General features: G+C 42.9%; 1 protein-coding gene across 1 annotated transcript in view; it reads left to right on the top strand.

Annotated features, from left to right (window-relative positions):
• Positions 1 to 24,573, top strand: part of LOC108882880 (inactive ubiquitin carboxyl-terminal hydrolase 54) — a 53,216-nt gene extending 28,643 nt beyond the window's left edge. The window contains 15 exon segments of the mRNA XM_018675625.2: positions 1,376 to 1,481; positions 4,926 to 5,072; positions 7,235 to 7,384; positions 7,715 to 7,907; positions 8,144 to 8,326; positions 8,687 to 8,906; positions 9,891 to 10,277; positions 10,531 to 10,658; positions 10,772 to 10,930; positions 15,233 to 15,380; positions 17,837 to 18,105; positions 18,108 to 18,650; positions 19,522 to 19,649; positions 19,756 to 19,887; positions 22,184 to 24,573. Coding sequence (XP_018531141.2) covers positions 1,376 to 1,481; positions 4,926 to 5,072; positions 7,235 to 7,384; positions 7,715 to 7,907; positions 8,144 to 8,326; positions 8,687 to 8,906; positions 9,891 to 10,277; positions 10,531 to 10,658; positions 10,772 to 10,930; positions 15,233 to 15,380; positions 17,837 to 18,105; positions 18,108 to 18,650; positions 19,522 to 19,649; positions 19,756 to 19,887; positions 22,184 to 22,270 — 2,980 coding nt within the window. The 3' untranslated portion in view covers positions 22,271 to 24,573.
• The last annotated feature ends 1,755 nt before the right edge of the window (positions 24,574 to 26,328 follow it).

Raw genomic sequence — 26,328 nt, 5'->3', positions numbered from 1 at the left:
TATCACTCCACATCCCTTTTGGAAATGGAACACGGCGGAGGAAATAGAGGGATGAATGGGGGGGGGGGGGGGGGGGGAGTACAAATAAACACACTGTGTCAAGGTAGTTGTGGGGCACAGCAGTGGTGCCACCGCTCCGTGTTTGTGCCTGTTAGCACTGCCAAGCTATTTTTACCCTTAGTGGAGCCTGTTGTTTACAGTCGCGATAGCCAAATATGCAAAAGTCAACATGAGTAAGATAATCAGCGGGCAACAAAAAGATAAAACAAACATCTGGTTCAAGCAGAACTCAGACATAAGTAAACAGAGGCACAAATGTGTTCCCGGCTGGTGTGTTTGTTGTTGTTGTTGCTCTCTCTGCTTTCTTAGCCTCACATCTTGCCTGTGCATCTGAAGAGGAGAGGGCAAAATCGACTGAGAGAGGGGAGTGAAGAGGTTGAGTTCATTTCAGGCTAATGGAAGGGGTGAGAGGGGGAGAGGAGAGAAGAGAGGAGAGGACAGGGGGGAGGAGAGGACAGGGGGGAGGAGAGCGGGGAAGAGGAGAGATTTGGATGGTTTTTAAAAATCGTTATTCTTAAAGGAATACTTCACCAGGAAAAACAATGCTGATTCATTGCACACATAATCCCACACATGGTACCAAACTGCAGACAAGCTCTCACAAGTTCATTTGGTATTCACAGATAATAATAACGTACATTTGAGTTTGTCCTTTCAGAGGACAACTGCACTTAAAAGGGATGAATGCAGCTCTGTATCACTGCTTTCAGCTTTGCCAAAGGAAACCTGTCTCAAAAATACGGTTTTGTTCCACAAGTAAAGCTTTTTGATCAAATGATTCTAGTTATAGATGAGTTTGCCCTTTAATAACTGTAACAACATCACTGTTTCTACACTGTTATTCAGTAACAGCAACTTCACGAAGGTCAAAGACCACGATTAGAAAGGATTTCGAAACTTGCTGTTTTTCACAGCCTTAATTTCTGATTGTGTAATCTAGATTTGTTCTTACTTTTCCTTCTTTTCTTTTTCTTCATTTCCTCTTCTTTATTAAAGCAGATGAGGAAATGCCTGTGGGACTGACTCAGAGTCAGTGTAGCTGTGTGTGAATGGTTGCCTAAGCAATATGCAGGGCCAGACATAATTTGCAGACAATTGTTTTATTTTCTGTGGTATTTCTGGCTGAACATCTGCCGAGCAAATCTCTGAATTCTACGGCGTGTTGTTCGTCACATGTGTCGATATCTAAATGCGGCCCGGAGAAACAAAGACACAAGAGTTTAAAGAACTGAAATTGTTTTAGATGTTTTCTTCTATTCATAACAATTATTGTGTGTGTGTGTGTGTGTGTGTGTGTGTGTGTCTAATGCTGCAGTAACCAGGCAGTGAGGATGCTGGAGTGCAGAGAAAAACCCACACCGGACATGTTTGGAGAGCTGCTCCGCAACGCCAGCAACATGGGAGACCTGCGCAACTGCCCTGTGAGAGCATACACAGTATACACACACAACAAACACTCACAACATATGGAACACATACTCCACTCGGCAACTAAACCCCGTCAGATTAGGGCCATTTCTTTCTTCTTCTTCTTTCTTTTGTCCCTCTACGTGTTCATCTTGAACTTTTGGTTTTGAGTTTTGTTTCTCAGAAAAGAAGAATAATCTGCTAACTTCCCCTCCTAATGTAAGAAAGTAAATAATGCAAAAAACATGCTGAAATCAGATTTTTTAAAGTATAATTTGCAGCATAACCAATTTGGTAGTTTCATCATGTCTTATTTGTTTTTTTACCTTCTTACTTGGTCGGTTTCTGTTACATAACCATCGGCTTATTAGCATTTTCTATTCATTTTTCTCTCTCTTTCTGTTGCTGAAAACATTTACTGAGCTGTCCTCATTGACCTCCTGTACAGTAAAAACGTGCTGATCATCACCTTCTTGTAGCAGGAAACTAAAGAGCGCTAAGGTGAGCAGGACAAGTTGTTTTAAAACCAACATACTCCCTTTAAATTCAAGGGTGTATTTATGGGTGAAAAAAACTGAAGAGAGTTTACTGTAGGAGAAAGAAAGAAGAAACTATGAGAGAGAGAGACAGAGAGAGGTGTAGGTAGTGAAGGGGTGGACAGAGGAACGTGTGCAATTCCTTTGTCCTGGAGGTTTGTGTGTTGTTGTTGTTGCCACATGGGAAAGTGCTGCTGCTGAATAGATCCAGCTTGGCCCCTCTCACCCGCCCCACTCTCTGCCAAAGTGTCCGCACAAAGAGCCTCCTCTCTGGGCACAGTCAAGCAGCTGCCCCTATTTTCGCATGGCGGCACCACCCACCACCACCACCGCAACCACACTAATGAACACCATTAGCTTATTCACAGTCCAAACGCTGACAGTGTGTGCGCAGTCCTGCGGGACTCACATAACCTGCCTCTGTTTATCTTCCATCACTTGCAGCACTGATCTTTTGTTATTACCGCCTTGGGCTTTGCTCAAACAAAGTGATGGTATTTGGATGGAGTGAGGCTGCTGGAGGATACTGTAGGTGCCAGATTGGAGACAGGACAGAGGAGACTGTGAAGTACTGGGTACATGATTTTCAGGTGTTTGAAATTTGGTTGGTTAGAAACTAAATTGAATTTAATTTGTCAGTCAGCCTCTTGCCGCAAGTGGTAACACACAACTTTAGAAAAAAATTAGATCAATTTTATTAATTTCACACGAGAGCCTTCTGTGTCATTTTAAGTGGGCAGAACTTTGTAGGAAAAAGTGACATCACGTACATTTCATGTGTTAATCAGGATTTATCAATATAGGACCAGAATCAGAATCTGATGATAGCTCTAAGCATAAGCTCCATGTACTTAAAGTATCAAACATATTAGATTATACTAGATTCATGTGATCTTATTTACCACTGTTTTAATCTGCAACAGTGCATCACATTTCATAAACTGACCATTTTTTATGTAAAATCTTAATCTGCAAAGTAACAACTTATTATTGCTTTTTAAATAAAAGTAGAGGGGATAAAAGTTGGATATTTCCTACACATAGAAGTATAAAGTAGCAAATACAAGTATCTCAAAATTGTTCTTAAAGACTAATTTTACTTTTTTATAACCTGGGGCCTGTTTCCCTAAATCTGAGACATGCAAACTGGGAGAAAATGCCCCTCAGCTCATTTTGACACATTTCCCAGACACAAGCATGCAAGAGCCCTTTGGAGCCCTGTATCAGCAATTTGCAAGCAACAATTACACTGCGATCATTTGCATTCTGCATGATAACAGCGCTTGTCGGTTTTGTGGAACAAGCCTCTGGGTTTTGTTTTTGTAGATTTTGTAGATTTCATGATTCTTATCGGTATAATAACTTTGTACTCGCCAAGTTAATTGCTGAGATCTGGGGACACAGAGAAATCGCTAAAAAGGAGTCTGACGTGATCCGAACCATGAGTGATCAAACAATCAGTAATCAGTAAGAACGTAAAATTATCACTCAACCTGTGCATCAGCTTTAGTTTTACCCTCTAATAAAGCTGTTCAAACAATCCAGCTTAAACTGTTTTACTTGTTAACAACCTGTCGCTCATGTTTCTTGCCCTGTCGGACTTTGTTGTAGCGAGGTCACCACGTTACCACATCCCAGCAATAACTTGGGTGGGTACAATGGTATCATGACTTGTAGAAATGATAGCCAAAACTATGAAAATAAGACCTAACTTGTAATAAACTGGAATCATCCTCTAAGTATAATAAATGTACTCAGTAACTTTCCACCCAGTGGTTTTACTGTTCATCAGTCCTACATCAGCAGTCTGCCTCCTCAGCTGCCCTTACGCTGATAAAAAGTGGGATTGTCTCTTTATTTTGGTGCCGTATGAATCGTGAGGAAGCATAAGCGCAAATATTTTCCTAAAGTTGTTTCATTTTGCTCTGAAGAATGCCACTATCAGCATTCTGCAAACCTACAGTATCCTTTGACCAGCAGCACTATTATATAACTCACACTCTCTGGGAAAGGTCTGCATAGCCACAGCAGAAAAAAAAAGAAAAATCTTTGCATATAAAATTCAGAGATGAGACTGCACCGATCAATGTTGTATTATGAAGCAGGGCAAATCTGTTTGTACGATCATTTGATGAATGATGTTGTCAGCGGCTGTTCTCAGCAGTGAGACACCACAGAGAGCTAACTGAGACTGTGGGTCCCGTCAACGTGTCCTAAACTAACAGATAGCTTGTGTCTCAGTGCTGTGCTGTTTGGCTGCTGCTCCCAGGCTTGTGTTTGTGTCCCTCTCTGAGAATTGAGAAGCAGACCCTGGCAAAATACCTTCCTGCCATCTCTGGTGCCAGTGCAAGACAGCCCGCCGCCCACAAAGGGAGAGGTTCTGTGTGTGTTTGTGCATATATGTGTGTGTGTGTGTGTGTGTGTGTGTTGTGTTTGGCAAAGTGTCTGGTTGCCAGGGTGTTCTCAGGCTGTTTCCGAGCCCGCTCCGCCAGCACTGTGTGCATGCCTGTGTGTGTGCATGTGTGGAGGCTTGTGCGTGTATGTGTGTGTGTGTGTGTGCACCAGCTCTGCGGTGGGTCATGACTCAAAGGAAGGATTCAGAACACACGGTTCTGAACTCAACAGAAGGCCCAAGGGACAAATACAACTCAGCACAGTGCTTCTTCCTCTGTCATTCTCTCTTACAGTCCTTTCATCATCTCTTTTCTCCTGCCTTTTATCTCTGCCCCTCACTCTTGTACTGTTCACTCTATCTGTGTGCGTATCTGCATGCATGCGTGTGTTCATCACTGCCAAATAAAGGGATGGTTTGCACCACTGTTACACTGCGTGCCTCCTAACACAGGATGAATAAACCTGTTTGATCACATGCTCTCCTTTTTTTAAATACCTCCTCTCCTTCCCTCCTTCCCTCCTTTACAGAGTAACTGTGGGGAGGTGTTGCGTATCCGCCGGGTGCTGATGAACTCACCAGAGATTGTGTCCATCGGGCTGGTGTGGGATTCAGACCACTCTGACCTGGCGGAGGACGTCATACACAGCTTGGGGACCTGCCTTCGTCTGGGAGATGTAAGGGAATCACACACACATGACGCACACTGTTATACACTCATTATTCCATTATCGTATGTTACATATGCTTATGTGAGCAGCCAGGCAGTTACGCACAACCACTGACACAAGTACACAGACACAATGCACTAGATTTGTTAGTGAAAAGGCCTTTGTGCACAGTGTGTACCAATGATCCAGAGGCACTCTAAGATGAATGGCAGTAATCAGAAATAATAAAGCACAGATGTTTGTGGAGGTGACTGCATTTTTAAGTGTCTCACAAGGCTCTTTTAATTTTGAGGCTGTAATAATAGAAAATGTGACAGTCAAAGTATAAAAACACACATGTGCCAGCATCTCTAGTGGCAGCACTCGAGGGATGGCAGTGTCAAGCTGTGTGGTTCACAGCCCATCCAAATATCAGACGGACTTTAATGAAACTTGCTACAAACATTTGTCATTTCCAGATGATGAATCCAAATGACTTTGGTTATCCCTGACTTTTCATCTAGCACCACCATCAGGACAGATTTTCACTGTATTTTTCAAATAAAAATGAAAAAATAAAACCTTCTTTGTGTTTAGAGCTAATTAGCAAATGTTAGCATGCTAACATGTTAAACTAAAACGGTAACAGTCAGGACAAGTTTGGCCACTCAGAAATGCCATAATTTTGCATGAGAGTAGAACTATACATGTTTCAGGATAGTTGTTATAAAAGTATTTTGTGTCCAGAGAGTTGAAAGGGTTAATACAGTGAATTCATGGACTTGCAAATAAATTAAATCTCTTTGAATCCTTTGTCCCAGGGCAGAACTTCCCTCTGACTTTGTCTCAAATTCTCTATGAAGTTCTCGCTGACTGCTAGCTAACAAACAATACAAAACAGTAACAAAAGAAACGTTGCCTCCTGGTCAGAGGTACAAATACCCAGAAGCATGTTCAAACACACAGTCACACATATACACAATGCAAGGATGCACTTTTAAAATCCCACAAACACATACTTAATGATAAATACAAATACAGAATGGAATCAGTCGTGTTCCAGCACTTCCATTAGTCTGATACAGAGCATCTCCTGCTGCAGCTTTCACACCTCACAGACACACGTGTTCGACCCCCGATGCTCCGTGTCATGACTGAGTAATGTTGATGCATTTTAATGCCACTGTAACATCTCCAGCCGCATTCTGAAGTGATATGTATGAATAATGGATCAGTGAATATGAATATGTGTTACAGTGAGTCAAATTCTTTCCTCTATCTTCTATCTCGTGTCTCTGCCTGCTGCCGTTTCTCTAGTTTTTATCCCACGGTTGTGAGACGAGGCTGGTCGTTAGATAAGAATCGGAGGCATAATCTATCGCATTTTCTGCTTTTGTGTAGTTTTTAGATCACAAAAAGTGAATCCATCTGCATCCAGTGTGTCCTGTTTTCACTTTTTGTCTCCATCTGCTTTCACCTTCCACTCTTTTATGTCCTTTCTCTCCTTAGATTAGATTATAGACAATCCTTTATGATAAATATCTATTTTGATCGATTAATGTATGAGATTGTGTCTGTGTGTATTTTAAACTGTTGGTTGGAGAAAATAAGCAATCTGAAAACATTGTCTTGGGCTGAGGAAACTAACTGACCTTTTGTAGACTAATGATCAATTGACTAAAAATAAGTAATCAATAAGTATTGAAGTAACTGTTGAAGTTTACTGTATTGAACCATATGGGATACAATGAGATGGGATTATATAGAAGGTTACGTTAACATACTTGAACAAACACCTTCAGTACTTGTGTCACAGTCTTTGTGTAAAACCTGCAAAAAGCAGCAGAGCTGTCTGCAGCAGCTGACCTTACTGAGACATCAATGTGAGATCTGTGCATTATTTCTGCATGAAAAGCTGCAGCAGATATGCAGCACGGTACGCTGTGTGCAGTATACAGGGAGAGGAAAGTGAAGAGTTTGAGAAAAGGCAGTATGTGAAGGATTACTGCATGCAGCATATATACTAGGTGAGCAAAAATGTGCTTGTATTCACATTAACTCCTCTGTCTCTATCTCCCCCCGTACCGCACACCTCTCCCTCTCTTCCCTGCATCTCTCCCTCCCTCCCTCCCTGTCCCCTCCTCCTCCCTTCCCTCCTCCTCTCTCTCTCTCTCTCTCTCTCTCTGTAGTTGTTCTACCGTGTGACAGAGGAGAGGGCTCGCCAGGCGGAGCTCTACTTGGTGGGCATGGTGTGCTACTACGGTAAGCACTACTCCACCTTCTTCTTCCAGACCAAGATACGCAAGTGGATGTACTTCGACGACGCCCACGTCAAAGAGGTGAGACACAGTTTCACAGAGTCTGCATGCTGCAACACGGGGAGGGTGCACTGTACAGTATCTGCTGCATCTCCAGTTGTGCCTGTGAGAGCAGGAACAACTGGAACTGTGCTGTGTGTTAGTTTGTGTGCTGCACGGTCAGTTCTTTTGTAGCGGGGGCGGATTGTGATTGATTATGTATTTAAGGTTTAATCCCTGTCTTTGTTTAAATCTTGGTGCAGTGCTAAAACTGGTCTTATGTTGTATCACTGTATATTTGAGTATGAGTTATGTTCCATAAAGCTGGGAAATGTGTGTGTGTGTGTGTGTGATCCCTTGCTGCACCTCCAGATCGGCCCTAAGTGGAAGGACGTGGTGTCTCGCTGTATCAAAGGCCACTATCAGCCCCTGCTGCTGCTCTACGCTGACCCCCGTGGGACGCCGGTGATACTGCAGGAGAGCCCCAACCCCTGTACCAGCTCCAACCCGCAGCTGGAGCTCCAGCACTGCAGCAGCAAGGCTGGTTACGACAGCGAAGACTCCGGTACAGCAAAGATGACACACTCTGCTACAGATCAGATCAGATTACTTTGTGTTTATCATCCAGGGGCATGCAAGGTTACAGCTTTGAAGCTCTGACCTTAAACCCTATAATCCAACCTCTGCTTCCATATTCTGCAGAGGTTGAACTTATTTTCCTGCCTTTGACTCTAAACATATGGGATTGCAGGATTAACTGAAAGGTCATTTCTGTTTCTCTTGTCCCACCCCCACCCTCAGGTCGGGAGCCGTCCATATCCAGCGATACTCGTACTGACTCTTCAACGGACAGCTCGAGTCACCGCGCCTCTCGCAGCCGGTCCCTCCACCAGTCCACGGGCAGCCACCTCTCCAGTGAATCCCAGACCACGGTGGTCTGTAATTACGAAATCGGCACACCGCCGCACAGTGCTGACGCCAGAGGTAATACTGAAGTCCGGAAGCAAAGTTATCTATACTCACAAAGTGCAGCTGCACCTTCAGTCGAGACATCCCGGAAGCTCCAAACAACTGCAAATACAGTGTTTTCAGAGAGTAAGAGAAAGTACTTAACTGCAGTACTTGTTGTAAGTACAAGAGCAAACAAAGGTCAGTTTTCAAATTTCAGTGGAAATGAAGTGAGTTGTTTGTTCCTGTGCTTCATTGCTGCAGACTCTTCAGGTTATGCGCCTCGTTAGTGGTAATTCTCATATTTACTTGCGCTGCTGCCTACGTAATTGCCCCCTGTGGGATAAATAAAAATGTTATTGGATTTACTTTGTCTTCTTTTTCTCCCATGTTCAGAGTTAGCGGTGGAGGGTCCTCCCCGTCCTCCCTCTCCTCCCCTGCAGGAGTATAAGGAGACGGCCGTCTTCCTCCTCTCCTCCCGCCGGCCTCTCACCTCCTCCTCCTCCTCCTCTCGTCCCCTGTCCTCCTCCTCTTCGTCAGGAGTAGGGGGCTGCGAGGGTGGGGTTGGGGGCCCCCACTGGGAGGATGAAAGCACCAGCAGTGAGAGCAAGTCCAGGTACTGCACCACTGACACACATGGACTTCAGACGTCCTGCCTTAGAACTCACTCTCAAACAATATAAACTTGCACATTATTAGATTGTTAACACTGATGCATCGTCACTATTGTAACTTATTTTAAACACTTAACATACACTTACACAACAGGTCAGGCTCCCTCTATAAAGGGTGTTAGGATAAATCTGAGGGGTCCTGAGATGATTAATGCAGATGTGTCTATAATTGTTGCTTTTTTGTGAAATATTGGATTTAAACACAATTTACTACAGTTTTACAAGAAGATTAAAGTAGCATAAAATGCACATAAGTGCATGAGTGAATTTACTAATTATTTACTAAAATCACTCACCACCTCTGGTATTTGCTCAGGAGTGTTAGTCATGCTGCTCTATTTAAATAAAACAAAACTTTATAGGGTATTTTGAAGGTAGTTACAAGTGGACTCATTAATGAATCCTAAATCCTCTAAGTTCAGGTTTTGTGGTCACATGCTCCTAATACTGTCCAATGACAGATGGCCACAACCACAATATCCAACACTGTTTTATACAGACATATGGCACTCTTTCTAAAGTATCTGTATACAAGCGCTGCATCCTTGTTGCTACACCATTTCCTGTTTTCAGCAATTTAACTGCCTTCATCTCCCCAGCTTCTGCCTGAATTAACATGAATTTAAATTTGAATTTCAAATGATTCTTACAATATGTCTTCATGTTCATCAGATGTATATCTCAGTCTGTGCCCTCTCATATTTAAGCAGCCCATGAGCAGAGCCAAACTAAAACACATATTATTGTTGCAATAAATGGTTAAAGCTCTAAGTGAGTGTCCTGCCTGAACTGTAATTAAGTCATTTTGTAGGTCATGTATTTTTGAGCTATTCTACTTTCTTGGTAGTAGTTTTTAAAAGTCAAGCAACTTGTATTTACCACTCCTGACAACGTGTAACATCCTGTGTTAACACCTTTGTGTTTAGTTCTTCTGGAAGCCGCTACAGGCCAACCTGGAGGCCCAGGAGAGAGGCCCTGAACATCGATAGCATCTTCAACCGCCAGCGAGGCTCCTCTCTGGGCTACAACACCCTGCCCGGTCCCTCTCTCCCCCCAGAGCCCCAGGATTCCCTTCCCTTGGCGGGACCTGCTCCACCGACACAACCAGGGCAGCAAGAGGTGGAAGGGAGGGAGATCGGGGAGTTGGAGGCGGGCTTTGGGCTGGTCGGGCAGCCCAGGTCTCTGGGCAGCGGGCGGACGATGGGTCCCCCTGCCCCTCCACCTCTCAGAGGGGTGGAGCACCAGCCACGTTTGATTCAGAGGATGGAGAGTGGCTACGAGAGCAGTGAGAGGAACAGCAGCAGCCCCGACAGGTAGGAAACTCACAAATAACAATTACTGTCACTTCCTTTCTGTCTCAGCTGTTCGTCGTCTCTCCCTCTCTTGGTTTCTTTGTCACTCTTGATTTTCCATTCAATTTCACTTTATCAGCAAAGTGATATTAACCACGACAAATGGTCCAACAGTACTGGATCATAACAACAATTCAATCAATAAACACATTCGTGTGTCTGTATCGTCTGCTCAACATTTTCCCCTTTTGTCTCTTTCTCTCTGTCTGTTTAGGGAGGTGGGGCAACAAAAACGGGTGCTGATGTCAGGACCTTCATGGCGTTCGGTGCCCAAATCAAAGAGCAGCGGTGCCATCCTGCAGGAGCTGCCCTCACCCAGCTGGGGTAGCGGCACCAACACAGGTGCATATTTCTGCATGTATTTAAATGTTATCAACTGTAATTTGCATTTGACTTGATTGATTCTCACATTATTCTTCATCTCATTATGTGTGTGTCTACACGTGTGTGCTCAGGCTCAGGGCGCAGTGAGCTGGACGAGCTACAGGAGGAGGTGGCGAGGAGAGCCCGTCAGCAGGAGCAGCAGAAGCGGAGGGAGGCCGAGCGAGAGGCAGCCATGGGATTTAACCCCAGACCCAGTAAATTCATGGACCTGGACCAGCTCCAACACCAGGGTACGGATGAAAGAAAAACAGAGGGTAGGAGTTGGTAGCACAGGAGAGGGAAGAGGTGTATGAGAGCATAGATGTTGGTTCAACCAAAATTATGAATAACATATTTTCTCATCGTCTCACCAGTGGTATCTAGCAATGAAGATGGTTTTGGTTTTATTTGCCCAAGTTTTACGATATATGTCTATTAGATTTCTGTCTCAACTCCAATACAATGGAGGTTAATGGAATTTCATTGATCATGTTCACATCAGTTCATAGGGACTATGTCTTTGGTCAGAATTACTTCAGTTCCAAACTTCACTGTCTGCATAACTATATATGACGAGTGAGAGGTGAGAGCATATGTTTTCTTTTGTAACTTTGTGCGAACTGACCCTTTAAGAAGAACTGCATTTAAAGATGCACGGGGCAACATCGTATGCTTGAAAGTCCAGATAGTCAAGAGCCACTTCCAAAAAAAGGAAACCAGGGCACATCTCTGGAATTTCAATTGTAGGGATGTGGGGCTGTGTTATTTTTGCTCTTGCGTCATTTCGTGACAAAGTGTATTTTAATGTTAAAATCTTGCCCGGTGCAGCTTTAAGGTCACATTATCACCTGTTGTCTAGTTCAGCAGTGACAGTGACTTGTATGTCCATGCTTCTGTCTGACCTCCTCTTTGTCCTCGTTCCCATCTGTTCGTCTGTCTCTCCATCTGTCTCCCTACGTTGGTATTTTTTATTTGTCTGTTAGTTCAGTGTGTGTTACTCTAACTCATGCTGTATATATTGGGTTTTTGTGTGTCATCCTTGAATGTTTTATGTCAGAATAAGTGTGTGTGCGCGTGCGCGTGCGTCTCAGTGATTTACATTTAAAATCAAAATCCCTGTCTAAGTTCAGAGCTCTGATGTCTCAGACCAAACTCTAGGGAGTTTACAATGTGTGTGTGTGTGTGTGTGTTTCTTAATTTACAAAAACTTTTTGAGTGTGTGTGTATTCTCCTCTGATTTTTTTTTTTTTTACATACAGTATGTGTTTGAGTATGCTTGTGTTGTTGATTGTGTTCATGCTTATTCATTTACGTACACATAAATAGTGATGTATGTACCTGTTCTGTACAGTGCATCTTCGTGTGTGTGAGACTGTGAGCTAGAGAGCTACAGACATACGACTTGGATTTAAGTCATTCTTTAAGGAGTGCTACACCAATGTTACACATTACAGTCAACTTACAAGTCACAGGGAATATTAAGACTGGAATGTTTGCTGTGGCTCTGGAGGAATTTGGTCAATTTCTGGCACAACTGGTCAATGTACATCAGGTGAATAATCTCATTTTGGACTTTAAGACTACAAATTGTTGTTACAAAATGGGGGCATAGTGTTTTGAAAATTCCAGGGTACAGGGAGGGTCTAACATAACATATACAAATGTACTTTATGGAAGTGTAGGATCCAGTGCTTTTGGATCTTGTCTCATACTAGGGACTAAATGTTGAGATGTCTCAACCTTTGTATTCATTTTGCACATTCTTTTGTTCCACATGCTCTATGGATGGCAGTGTTGGTGCGTCAATTCATCACTATTGGACAAATTAATATGAAATTTGGTAGCCTACAGATATTCCATGATACCTAAAAGACGGATCCTAATGACTTTGGTGATGCCCTGACTTTCCTTCCAGCGCCACAGTGAGTTTGAGATTTGTGGATTTGAGATATCTCAACATCTAGATGGTTTTTCATGAAGTTTTGCACAGACATTCATGTCTCCTACAGGATTAATTGTAATGACTTTGGCGACCACTTCACTTTTCATCTAACACCGTCATCAGGTCAAAATCTTAATGTGTCCAATAATATGATTTATGACCAAATACCTGCAAAAAAAGACAGCCTCAGCTGTCGTCTGTGTTCAGTGCTAATTGGCAAATGTTAGCATGCTAGCACATTAAACTAAAATTAATATGCTAAACATCAGCATGTTTGCACTGTCACTGTGAACGTTTTAGCATGCTGACATCAGCATTTAGCTCAACGCACAGCTGTGCTTAAATGCAGCCTCACAGGAGCTGCTAGCATGGCTCTTAGCCTTGTTTAATCTGTCTCTCACAGGTCTCCTGCCTTTATGGGTCGGCAATACTAAGACACTCAAGTCACCACCAAGACTTAAGACTTGACTGATGTGAGTTAACTTACTTTAGACTTAAAGGCAAATGACACTGCACAGACACTTGGGCTGTTTAGTTATGAATGCATTGAAAGGATCTACACAACTAACATTATTCATAAGTATTCAGACACAAGACACGTATCCTGACTTGCAATTTACAAACTGATGACTTGACTTGGACGAGACTTAAATTGACTGAGACTTGGCTCGACAGACGGCTCATGTGTGTGTATATTTTCATACATATTTGGTTCATACATCCATACATCCATACATCCATACATCCACAACTTTACATTTTCTGTGTATGTGTGTTTCTCTATTCAGAAAATGTGTGTGTGTGTGTGTGTATGAGTGAGACAGTCATGTATGAACTGCAGGTGTGCAGGTTTTCCCCTCCAGCTCAGCACTAACTAAATCTATATCAGGGATTATTATGTTGTGTCCTGCCTGTCCTACTGTGTGCTTTGGTGTGTTCAGCCTCATGTACCTGACACACACGCACAGACACACACATCCCTGTGAGCACACTCAACCTTGATGAAAGTGAAAGGACGCCTTGCGAACGAACAGATGGCATCACTATCAGTGCAATTACATAACAGAATTTGGGTTCCCACATCCGTATCGATGGTTTCAGGCAGACTCCAGACAATCTGCCTCAGTGTTTTAGAGGACGTTACAGCCAACAACAGCAACAGAGCTGCCATCAACCCTCCTTTATTCTGTCTCTATCAATCAAAAGTATGCAAAATGCAAGCCAAGATGGGTGATGGCTGCTCTTTTGTTGTCCTTCTCTGCATCTTTTTTATAACAAACTAACACCATTCAGGGTGCGTTCACAAGGCTACGCACTGAAGAAAGCTTTCTTTGAAAACAAATCTTTTGATCTCTCCCTTCTTCCCCCCCTGTCTGGTGTCTGTAGCTTAATGAACGTAGCCTCAACTTTGCTCCTCACGTATCTAATGTTGACTTTTTGATTTACTAACTACATTACAAATTTACATACTGATACATTTACAATACAGTTGCAAAGTGGGAAGAGATGTTGGGTCTGGAGGTATTTTTTCCTCTAGTGATATTGTAGTGACTGTCCTTTTACTGAGCAGTAGCCATCATGGCCAAGTGGAAATTACAAGATACTGCTGATTAAGCATACTGTAACGGTACAATGGCACAAGTAAAGAAGAGTCACCAACTCAAAGAACTGACTCAGTCTGTTATACAGCAATATTAAGTTTGCTAACATTTTCCAACATAAGCTACTTGTTATAATTATTGCTTATGACTTCAACCTTCCATTTGTAAGAGACTCAATGTGCTATGTCATCTTTAGATCCTTATTATTATTTGTCAGTTTTAATTATTTCACTTTTGTTTCTGAGAAATATTTTTTTCCATTTTTTTGGTATGGCAGACAGCCAAAATACTACGATACCCATGAGCCTCAGAGCTGCAGCAAATTTGGAACGCCTTTATGTTGTAACTGGGAATAAAATACCACGCCATGAATTTATCTAAAATTGATCCAAAGTCTGAACGAGAACTGAATGTTTCATCAGGTTTCTACAAAGTGTAATTTCTGGCTGTAGCTCATTGTTAGCAGCGCACACAAGTGAATTGTAGGCTCTGTGGTGGCATGTCTCTCAGTGTAATGCTCCTTGGAGGTTGTAGTTTACTTCCCTCCAAAAGCTTTTATGTGCACATGCTTTTACTGTTGACATAAAAAAAAAACAACAACCATAAATTGCTAACACAGTGGGTAATGTTAATGTTTGGTTTAACCAATCCAAAGAAGTTCTCCAACTGTCAATAACTTAACTTTGTTAATGCAGAAAAGAGCACAACTGTAGTAAATCTTCCTACTTTGCAACTCTATACATGTATAAAATACACACATTGACTTAGAGGAGCGTAATGCATGCAAGCCCCCTCATAACCACTCCTTCTGCTCTGCTTCTCTTTTCTCTGTCTCCTTTTGTCTCACCTGTTTTACCATATTTTATCTAAATCTCCTATTCCTATTCCTTCTCATATTCTTCTTTGTTGTTTCCTTTTCCGTCTCCTCACTTTTTTTCTCTGCCACTCTGTCGTTATATCTTCCTGTCTTTTCTCCTTTTTATCTCCCGCTCTGTTGTTAACATCTTCAGCTGTGCTCAGACCCCTGCATGAGGCTAACGCTCATAGCGGATTGGCTGTAGCTGCGTGCATGAGGAGCACTGGGGGTCCAATCAAACGCAGGCAGGAACAGGAAATGGAACGGGAGACAGGAAGCGCCCGTCCACAGGGGCATCACAGGTACCACCACTGTCCCCCCTTATGTGTCCGCAACGGTGCCTGTCTCAGTATCACCTCAGACCCCGCTTCCTCCCTCCCTCACTTTGTGTGTGTCCTCAGCTCAAGCTGTCCTCAAACCCACCTCAGGACCCCTGTGTGTGTGTGTGTCCTCTGGGTGCTGGCTGTCTGAAAAAAACACCTCAGCACCCTCATGTGTCTTCAGCTCTGGCTGTCCAAAAATCCCAGAACCCCTGTTTTTGTAACCCCTAGCACTGCACCCTCACATCCTGCTGTATGTGTGTATGTGTGTGCGTGTTCTCAAACGCACACACACTTGACTATATACAGTAACTTCTTATCCCCCTTTGTGTTTGTGTGTTTGTTGCAGTGCAGTAAAAACCTGCTTTGCTGGGCTCTGTGTGGCCATCGAGAATAAAAAGAGAGAGGCTGAGTTGCTCTCTGCTTTTCCGTGCTTCACTGCTTCCCTTCATTGTTGTTGTGCTGCTCTTTGTAGCTGTGTGCTGCCAAGGCTTCCCTCTGCTCTTTGTGTGCTGCTGATCTGTCCCTCTGTGTGCTGTAAAGCTGCGGTCCGTCACTATGTTTCTGTCCTGTGTGCTGCCGTGCGATTGCAGTCACAGATCCAGTGCTGTGGTTTGCTTTTTGCTCTCTGCCGCTGTTGTCTGTGTGTTACAGTAAGCCAGACTGTTTCCCTCCTGATGTGATAGTTTCTTTGTGCGAGTAGGGAGACGTGAGTTTCAGCAGCGGAGTTTTCGTACAAGAAGTGCTGAGTGAAAAAACGTCAAATTTAATATTTAAAAAGAGCGAGGCTGCACATCTAGAATGTGAGATAATACACCACACACATTTAGTAGTTAAATAATGATAATAATTAGACTTCCAAAGAATGTATAACAGGGTCCAAGCAGCCCGCAGATTTTGGAACCAAAGGCTCACTAATACTGGAGTTGGCTAATTGATTCATTGATCATCAGAAAATTAACTGGCAGCTACTGGCAGCAGAAATTGCAAACATTTCCTAGTTCCATCTTCACACTTTTGAGGACTTACGTCTGTGTCTTATGTGATAGTAAACAAAACATCCAATTTGAAGATGTCGGATTAGGCTTTAGGAGACTGTGAAAGGCATTTTCCACTATTTTCTGGCATTTATGAACCAAACAATCAAACCTGATAAATACATTTTTCAGAGTGATGCAGAACATAAATAAAATAAAAATGAGAGGCACAGACTTTAAAATAATAGCTCAATAGTGGCCTATTGAGCTAGAAACTACAAACAAAGACCTCGTTGAGCACGTCAGGTTCAACTCAGGTTCATATGGAGTTAACAAGTCAAAAATATAGTCAGGAGCTAATCCTGTGGGTGCCTTAAAGGTGACTATTAGAATCTTAAAATCTAATCTAACACATTATCCTGTTATAATCTTTATGCTGCACTTGGAACCGAATGAATTCATAGATACGCTGATTGTAGGTGCTAATTTAGTCATGTTAATGTTGGGTTTAGTCTCTGTTTAAACTGAAGCTGAATTTGTTGAAAATTAATAAACTGTTAACAGCAGGACTGAAGGGAAGGAAGAGGAGGAGGTGAAGCTTAGTGCTCAGCCTCTTTTATTACCTTCCTCCTCTCTTCTATTGATCAACACAAGCCTCTGATTTATAGCTCGCTGCTGCAAGGCCTGCTGGGTAATTACTGAGGCTGAAAAGAGACGGGAGAGTTAATGTGGGGGATGGGGGCTGGCTCTCACGTAGACAAGTACAGGTCTGCACACACTTACATCAAAATAGACACACGCACACAAATTTACAGACTTGCTGTTCGCACATCGCAACACACACATGGACACACACTAGTTTACTACACACTGTGTGTGTACGATGTCTCTACAGAGAGGATCCTCTAATGTTCAACATATATCATATCCTCCACATATCAATGTATGTAAATCAATAAAGTAATGTAGTGGCCCTGTGAGGCTGAATTACTCTATACAGTAGAGGCCACATTTATTTTCAGTGTTGATGTACTGCACCAGTGCTCAGTGCAGCAGGGTAGACTGCTGTTTAGAGAATCAGATTTAAGTCAAATCTTTGGTTGTTTGAGCTGCGTATGTTCAGATCAGAAAGTTGAGTTCGTGATCTGTCTGTCAGTGCGGCTGAGCTTCTGCCGGACTCATAAACAGCATGGCTGTGAAATCCCATGCATAAAGCGATGCTTGCACAAGGCTGCGTCATTGTGTGTTTGTAGCTGTTTGTTCTGTATGTAAGTGAGCTTGTGTTGTGTGTGTGTGTTTGTTTGTGTGCGTCTGCTTGTTTATCCTGGTATGCTGTTGTGACCTTCCCTCTATGCAGTAATTCACCTGACGTCAGAGCAGTCCTGTTTTTGTTTTTTTCTTTTTCTTTTTCTTTTTCGTGCTGCTGGCTGACTGACACCCTCCTTCTCCTGTGTCCTCCAGTGAACAGCCTGGCCCGGTCCAAGTACTGCTGACACCCAATCAGGAGGAGGAAGAGGACCAGGCAACGCCCAACCAGGACGCTGATCTGGGCCCGGACCCGCCCCCTCCACCTCCACCCTATCGTCCCCCACTCACCCTCACCATCCCTCACCCTTGTGCCCCTTCCAGCCGAGGGGAGGAGGAGGAGGGGGGATGCGTGGGGAGGAGAGGGGAAGAGGGCAAGGATGGGAGGGAGGGGACGGGGGTGAGGCTTTGTGAGTTGCTGCAGGCAGGGGGGTGAGTGTCAGACCTCTGGGGAAGCACTTAGCCATCTCTCTGCCCTCGCTTCCTCTGCGTCTCTGGGATACACACACTACACACACCGTACATGCCACACACCTTGAACCCACACACACATACCCTCCCCCTCTGCCCTCTACTCCTCCCCCGTCTTCCCCTCTGGAAGCCTCCGGGCAAAGGAAACCTCTCACGCCAGTCTGGCAGCCCCCCCGGCCCCATTCCCCCACCGGTGCCGCTCAGCACTCGCCGAGGCACGGAGCCGCCTCCGAAAGCGGCACGCGTCATTGGTCCTCCTGGAGTTTGGACCGCCCTGATGCCGTGGTGACGCCTTACAGCACGCCCCCAGACCGCTGTGTTCCCATCAGGCCGCAGATGTCCAGCCAGAACCACAGCTACAGTTGCCAGTCCTCTCCAGGGCACTACAGCTCCCAGCATGCCCCAGGCCAACACAGTGATCCCTGCTGTGACCACGAAGAGGCTGAGCTGTCTGAGCTTGACTCCCTTTACCAGGCCAGTCTGCAGGCTGGAAGGACAGGTACACTCACCCACTCACCCACATACAGACACACACATATGCTCAAAACTAAGAGCTACTATAATCCAGCTTCAAACTAGCGCAAGGTTAATACTGATTGAAATTTATTCTGACTGCATGAACAAGTGCATCAGTAAAATATTAATCCCTATAGGCTGCACAGAGAGCGAGATGATCAGTCAGATCAGATAAATGTATCAGAAAATGTATCAACAACTATGCTAACTGTGTTACTCATTTATCAATCAAACATTACGTGATTCTTGCTTTTCAACTATGCTTTTCCAATTTTTTTTAACAATATTAGTCTGAACATGTTTGCATTTTGGACTGTGTGTCAAATAAAAAAAGCAATTTATAGACATTGCCCTGGGCTTGGGGAAATTAATAATTGCTTTTTTACAATTGTTGCAGATTTTTCGGACTTGATCATCACAAACTGAAAATGACATTAATCATTAGCACTGTGGTACTTGAGGAGACTGTCTTGTGTGCTGTCACATTACTTTACGAAACTCACGGAACTTTGTATTTTAGTAATTCTAGCCAAAACCTTAAAGTTCCAGGAAAATGTTGATGCACGACACAGAGAGATATTATTTTGCTGAAACGGTGCAACCATTAAAAAGCAGCATAACCGTTTACTCACTAAGTGTGATATATTGTTTCAGTGAAGGGCTAGAACAGCATTCATACTGAATATCTAAATTAAGTTGTCAAATTGTGTGCGACAATTTTTTTTTTCATCTTCATCTTAATGGGAAATGGGACAAACACAGGGAATATAAAGATTCAATCCTCCATCAAAAGCCACGTCATGTTCTGCAGAGCATACTTTGTTCATGTTTTGACCTCCTGTGTGTGTTTTCAGGCTGCAGCCCATCAGAGAGGCTCATATCCAGGGTGGGAGGGCAGGCTCGCTCCAAGACCCCCAACGCAGACATGGAGAGGAGTGTGTACGGGGCAGACTGCACCAGCACCCCCACCTACCTCAACAAGGTCAACACCTACGCAGTCTCTCAAACAAAACACCCTCACATGTTCACTCACAGTCATCATTTGGATCCATTTTCCTGCATCTGACAGACATTTTCTCCCTCTGCAGCCAATGATGTTGCGGGATCTGCGTTTTGGGGTGGAGCCTGATGATGGGGAAAATCTGAGGAGAATTGGACGCAGCCTGAGCGGCACAGTGGTGACCTCGCGCCGCAGCCGCCTGACTGCAACCCGCAGCTTTGTGAGTGTGACTTCCTGAGCTTTGCTGCCTCCCTGTGGCCGTGCTATTGAACTACATCTGCCTGATTTCCCGCCGTGGCACTTTACGCATTGCTTTTCCCTGTGCTCTTCTTCCCTGCTGTTTGTCCTGTTTCTTCCTTTTGTCCTGCTTTCAATTTCCTGTCCTCCTGCTCTCTGCTTCTCTTCCTTCTCTCTCTCTCAAAGGTGAAGCAGGCTGATGTCAGTGCCTCTCCTTGCTTACTTCCTCTCTTCTGAGTCCCTGTTGCTATTCCACCACTATCATCTCCTCCATCCTCTTCATCACCAACACCTTCTCATCACCACCTCCCTCCACTGCTTCACAGGTAAACACTGCGCTGAGCTCATACAAAGTTACACTTGTAGTCTTTTACCAGTCTATTACTAGTCATCTGCTAAAGACTGGGAACAGTTTACTTACTGGATTTTCCATGGTTGAGCTACTTTGCGTGTCAGATGAGTATGTTCAGTGCACGGTTAAAATCAGGTCAGAATGGCAAAGTAAAAGTGTTTTCCTGATATTTTATTAATTTTCTGGTCAACATTTTACTTTCTGGCAAAGCAGACTCATCTGGCACAAAAGTAGGCTAAGCCCCTATTTGCACATAGCTATATCCTGGGGATGTGCACTGATTTGTAATAACTGTGGACAGCCAAAGGTGATTTTCATCCCTGTGCGAATCTGTCATGTGTCAAATTTATTTAAAATTTCCAGCAGAAATCATGGACATTTTGTACCCTAACTGCAACCACATGCTACAGGGAGGTATCTTAACAGTTAAAATATAAATAATACTAAAATGTCATTTCAAAAAATAATTTTAAAAAGACAGGGAAGTGAATGACCTAAATAAGTCTATTCTTCTTTTGGGTGGTAACTTGATGATGAAGACAACTTGTGGAATAAGCAACCAACGGAATCAGGGCTTGTATTTCCAAACTTTGAAGATTTATTCTAGGCCAAAATGACACAGAAATGGCCCAGTTTGTGTCATGTAAGGTCTCCCTTTTGTAGAACTTAAAAGGTAGCAAATAGTCTGACAAGCAGAGGTGTCAGCTCAGGTTTTTACACTTCTTCACATTTAGAGTGCAAAAATCACACCCCCACAGCGTGAGCTCGGGCTAATGCATATCGATCTGAAGTATTCCTACAAGATGTCGCTGAACATGTCATATGCCAATATTCTCTACAGAGAGACTATTAAATATATCTATTATTGGTAATAATTCCATTATTTTGCTCTAGATTACAGCTTAGAACAACTGGCTCTGTCCCTCACAAAGTAACTCTTTGTTCCCCCCAGAAAGATATAGAAAATATCAAACTGAAACTGTCAGCCATGCCTGGAATTCAAAGTAGAAAATAGCGTTTTTGGAGGAAGTGTCTGAGATATTGGAACCTACATTATAAGCAAATTAGAAAACAAGTAGACACATTGACTCTTTAAGCCTGTCAGATTTGTATTTAGTCTGTTTTGGATCTGAGGTGGATCCATATGAAACACAACCGGTCTTCTGCAGACAGTGGTTCATTCCCCAGATGTTTTAGGCTATCTCACCTTCATCTGGTAGTATGCTTACTTATGGGCACTAAAGTATGCCAGTGACATAGTATCATGGTTTTGTGCAGGTAAATATCATATCCAGGTCTCAGAAACTTGGATATATTATCTGCAGTACTACGACAGAAACGGGAAACCGTGGAATACAAACAGCTGATCCAGGTTTCTGATAATTCACCAGATCAAGACATAACTACACACAGGTGCTTAGAAACCTGGATACTGTTATGATTATGTATACAGAGAGATGAATGACCAAGTTTCTAATTTTCCATGGAAAGGTCTTATCCTGAAGGATAATCATATGCATGTAAACTCACTCTGGGTGGTAAATGAGATTGTTTCATGTTTCTTTATACAGACTAGACAAGAGAAATTACCATGAATACAAGATAAAAAAAACAACGTCACAACAGTCTTTTTTACAATATACACTATCGCCTCCACCAAACAGCACGTTATTTTAGCGCATCAGCATGTTTGTGATTTGACCTGAGCTCTTTAAACCTCAAACACATGAAAACCTCAAACAAATTTCTAAGTGAATGAACTGATTACTGCAACACATCTTTCCTCTAATGAAATCCACATTTGGAATCCACTTCAAATCTGTCTCTTTGCTCAACCCTTCACCTTATCTCCAGACTTCTCAATCTAAATTCCACCTTTGTGTTGATCAGACTTGTTGTTCACTCTCTCCTCTCTCTTCTTGTCCAGGAGCTGTCGGGCGGTGCAGGGAGTTTCTGGCTGTGTCTGACGGGGGTCAAGCTGTCTTCTGACCAGAGTCCTGCTCTGCTTCACTAATGTCTCACCGCGTCCACTTCCACTTGGGGCAGTAGCGCCGGGGTCCTCGACGGCCTCGCCTTGACGGACCTGGAATTGGCTCAGGAGGATCAAACTCAACTCCTTCTCCTGATTCTTTCTCCTTCTCCCTCAAATGACATGCACATGCAAACACATGCACGCACACATGCACATCTGCACTGACGTAGAGCCTCCCTCAGCGCCTGCAGCACCCTGCTTAGCCCCTCTTTGCCTTCCTCCCTCCCTTCCCTCCTTTAACCTACTATTCTGTCTATGCAGTCACTCTGACCCCCAACTACAACCTCAACCTTTCCCCCCTACTTCCCAGGACTGTTGTTTCTTGTCTCCCCCTGGGTTTTCAGAGGGCATCCCTGTGCAGTCAGCCTGGCGAGCATGCCGCTTTCAGTGGTGTTTTGTCGGTTTGGCGTTGGCGGCTCTTCGGCCGGGTCTGACTGGGACCTGAGCTCTCGGCAGACTCGCCCTTCATGCCGCAGGACCCTCAGCTCAGGGGGAGGCTCTTACCAAGTAGCCACGCCTCTTCCTCTTTCTTCACGGGCATTTCCTGTTGGACGCACACGTAGCCGAACTGGGTCTGTTTCAGATGGACAGCCATATTTTTTCTCTTTTTGTTTTAGGATTTGTTTGGTTTTTTCTTCCTGTGTGCGCGCACAGTAAAGCCGCCCGAGACCGAACTCTCTAATAACTAAAAGTCATGTACAGAAACTCATGTATGAAACCTGTATGTTAATTAATAAGACCTTATGGAATGTTGATAATGATAATTAACGAATATTGATAAACTTAAAAGTGGTACTTCCTCATGTCTGCATTTCAAATACGAGTGGAGTGCACTTCACAAGTGTCTAGCTGGAGTTTCCGCCCCCCAAACCGCTCGCCGACCTAATGACAGCTCTCCCGTTTCTACCGGGAGATTAAACAAGAAAAGCGCTTCCTTTTTCTCTGCTTCTTTCCTTTCCTTCTTTCCTTTCTTGCCTCTTTCTTTTATTCTCACTTGCTTTCTTTCTTCCAAACAGGAAACAGTAGCACCAGAAATAGGCCAGCAGGGGAGGAAAGTCGAGAAGGAATGAGAGAATGTAGGTTAGGGAACCCTTCTCTTTAGGCTTTATCAATGAAAAGCAGAGATGACTCAAGTGCGCTTTGCAAGGTTACTCGGCAGAAGTGCACTTTCCGAAGGCTATTTGACTGAGAAGCAGGTGGAGAGAAGTCGATGGCATTTGTTTTACTTAAAGGCCTCAGGTGAACTTCAGTGGCACTTATGAATTCACACTTTATTATTTCTCCCACCCACTGAAACTGGTTTTGAGACCTCAGATGTGAATAGAAAAACGCTCATCTTCAGCCTGAGACAGTGACATGTCTAATATGAATATGCTTTATATGATATATATGTATTAGAGGTATATTTTCAGCCAGTGAGCTATCTTCTTCAGAGATGTCAACCATTCCTCAGTTGTATGAAGTTATTATACAGTAATGAACAGTTATGACTTAATTCACTCCCCCCTTTACAGAGTAGCATTCTGACATGTGTAGAGTACATTTATTATATGCTTTATTCTATTAAATATCATATAAAATAACAAAGTCCTTATTAAACAACTGGCCAATGTCAAGTTCTTCAAGAATTTACTGATGTTGATTGATCGTTGTAACTAAACCAAAGGTTGGCACTTAACTCAGAGAGCATATTTAACATTGCTGTTTTTAATTTTCATTTAGGTTCAGGTTTTGTTGTTGTTTTTTTGTTTGTTTGGTTGGTTGGTTTTTTTTTTGGGTTCTGGATGTGGGAGAATGTAGCCAATTGTAGCGCATGAGTCCGCTATGCAAATCAACCTTCCCTCACAATCCTGTATCAGAGACAGTCAGGAGGCAGACACACCCACCCACGGGCGCTCTCATGGACTCTGGCAGAGACGCAGAGAGGAGAAAGAGAATCTCATGTTTTAATGCTGCTGGTGAACTTTGTTGTTCTGCATCTACTACTATGTTTCAACCAATGGAATGCAAAAGAGAGCAACACAGAAGGAGAGAGCGAAATGGAGACAGCGAGTGAATGAATGTAAACTAAAGGATGAAAGTGTGTGTTTGGGAATGACATGACGGTCAGAGAGACAGAGAAGTGTGGAGAGTGACGACTACTGAGGATGGTTTACTGTTTGTGGGTGTGTGTAGACTGTGTGTGTCAGTTCTGGGGTGTTGTTGCTCGGGGAAAGAGGGAACCTGTATTTTTGCAATAAAGTTATTACCAATGCACTCCCACAGGGGGCGTAACCACCGTAAAACGTCTGTGTCATTATTTGCTCACCGAAAGATGAGGAAAGAAGAAGCAAACTTCGCTGAAACACACTGTCTGTTCTTGAGACAGTAGCAAAGCTAAATCAACTATAAATAGTATCTCAGTGTTTCTCATACTGTACATTTGTTCCTAGCCAAAAGATTATTTGAATACATTCTTATTTAATGATTTTGTAATGTCAAACATCTTTTTGGAGACGCAGCTGTAACCACTATGGCACTCAGTAGAAGTCTGCCAAGGCCTAAATATTAAAAGAAATATTAAGAAAATCAATGAGAAATTCCTGTATCCACCCCTTTAACCAGATCACCAACAGAATTGGATAACAGGTTCTTCCTTGGCTAATGCCTCATCCCTCCACCAAGTTCAGTGCAAATTGGTTCAGTACTTTTTGCGTAATCCTGCCAACAGATAACAGACAGTTATTACCTCCAATTACCTCGTTGGTGGAGGAAATTAATGGAAAAATCAGTCAGAGTAGTGCACCATACTGAATGAACAGCACACCATCAGGCTGTTCTTAGACTTTTATCAAGTAAAAATATATACTTGTCTAGGAAATCTGTTCAGTTTCAGACTGGTTGAAACTGCTGCTGTGAGTTAACTGTATTTGGGCTGAATAATTAGTTCAGTTTATGTGTTTAGAAAAAAAGAAACAAACATTTACTGAACCTGATACCTGAACCTGATGAGTTCAGTAAACAGCATTAAGGGTAAGATATTGCTTGCTAACATTACAGACAGGTTTTGCTTTCTAATTACATTTCCTCAGTTTGAAAAGTTCCTCATTTGACATGAAGAACTTAGAGCTATGGCTTCTCTTGTCAGATCCACTTAGTATCAGAGTCAGTACAAAGACGACATACAAGGCTGTTCCAGACTTTCTTAAAATATTTTCATAGGGAGGGAGGGGGGCACTTAATTTGATAAGAGCCTCAATCATGAATATTTTCTTCAAACTACAAAACAGAGGAGTCTCTTGAGAGTTGTCACTCTGAAAAATGCATGCTGGGAAATTTGTTAATTCAACTCATATCAAGACAAAACACTTCAGGTCGGAAGAACTTGTGTTTATAAGTTTTGATGTGTCTGAAAATGAAAACTAGAAATGTTAAGATTCTAACATTTAACATTGATTTAACTTGAAATGAATAAACTGTAATTTTTACACAAACTTAATGAAAAAAAGAATAGATTATGATCTTTTAAAGCCTAATGCCTGAAGCTTTAACTTAATTAATATGTGGAGTAATACAATTTTATTTACTCTAATAGTTTGGGACATATAGGTCCAATTAGACCTTTTTCATAGTCACTGTCATTTATGACACACACTGAAAAAATACAGTATTATTGGAGTCAATTCATAGTGATATTTAAACAACTGCACCACTATTTCAGTGTGAATGTAATAATAGTATTATTGTTGTGTACATGCAGTGGCAGTGATCTTGCAGCTATTGTGGTTTCCATCTGTTTTTTGCATTGCCCTGAAGAACCCAAATGTTCACAAGGCCAAATATTTACTTTCCCATCTCAATAAAGAAAATCTTCACCATGAAAAAGAGACGCAAAAAAAAAAAAAATTATAAAAAGTACTTGTGTCTCCACATACCACTTGTCATCAATGTCGTACAAGTTAACTACAGTGAATATGGCAATGTTGCCCGGGACTATCAGGCCAGTCTGCAGTTTGCCCCTCTACCACTAGATGTTAGCAGTGACATACTGACCTGCCACA

Source organism: Lates calcarifer, linkage group LG23 (genome assembly GCF_001640805.2).
Source record: "Lates calcarifer isolate ASB-BC8 linkage group LG23, TLL_Latcal_v3, whole genome shotgun sequence".
Taxonomy (NCBI): Eukaryota; Metazoa; Chordata; class Actinopteri; family Centropomidae; genus Lates; species Lates calcarifer.
Note: the sequence above shows the minus strand (reverse complement) of the source record. Positions and strands in the feature narration are given on the sequence as shown.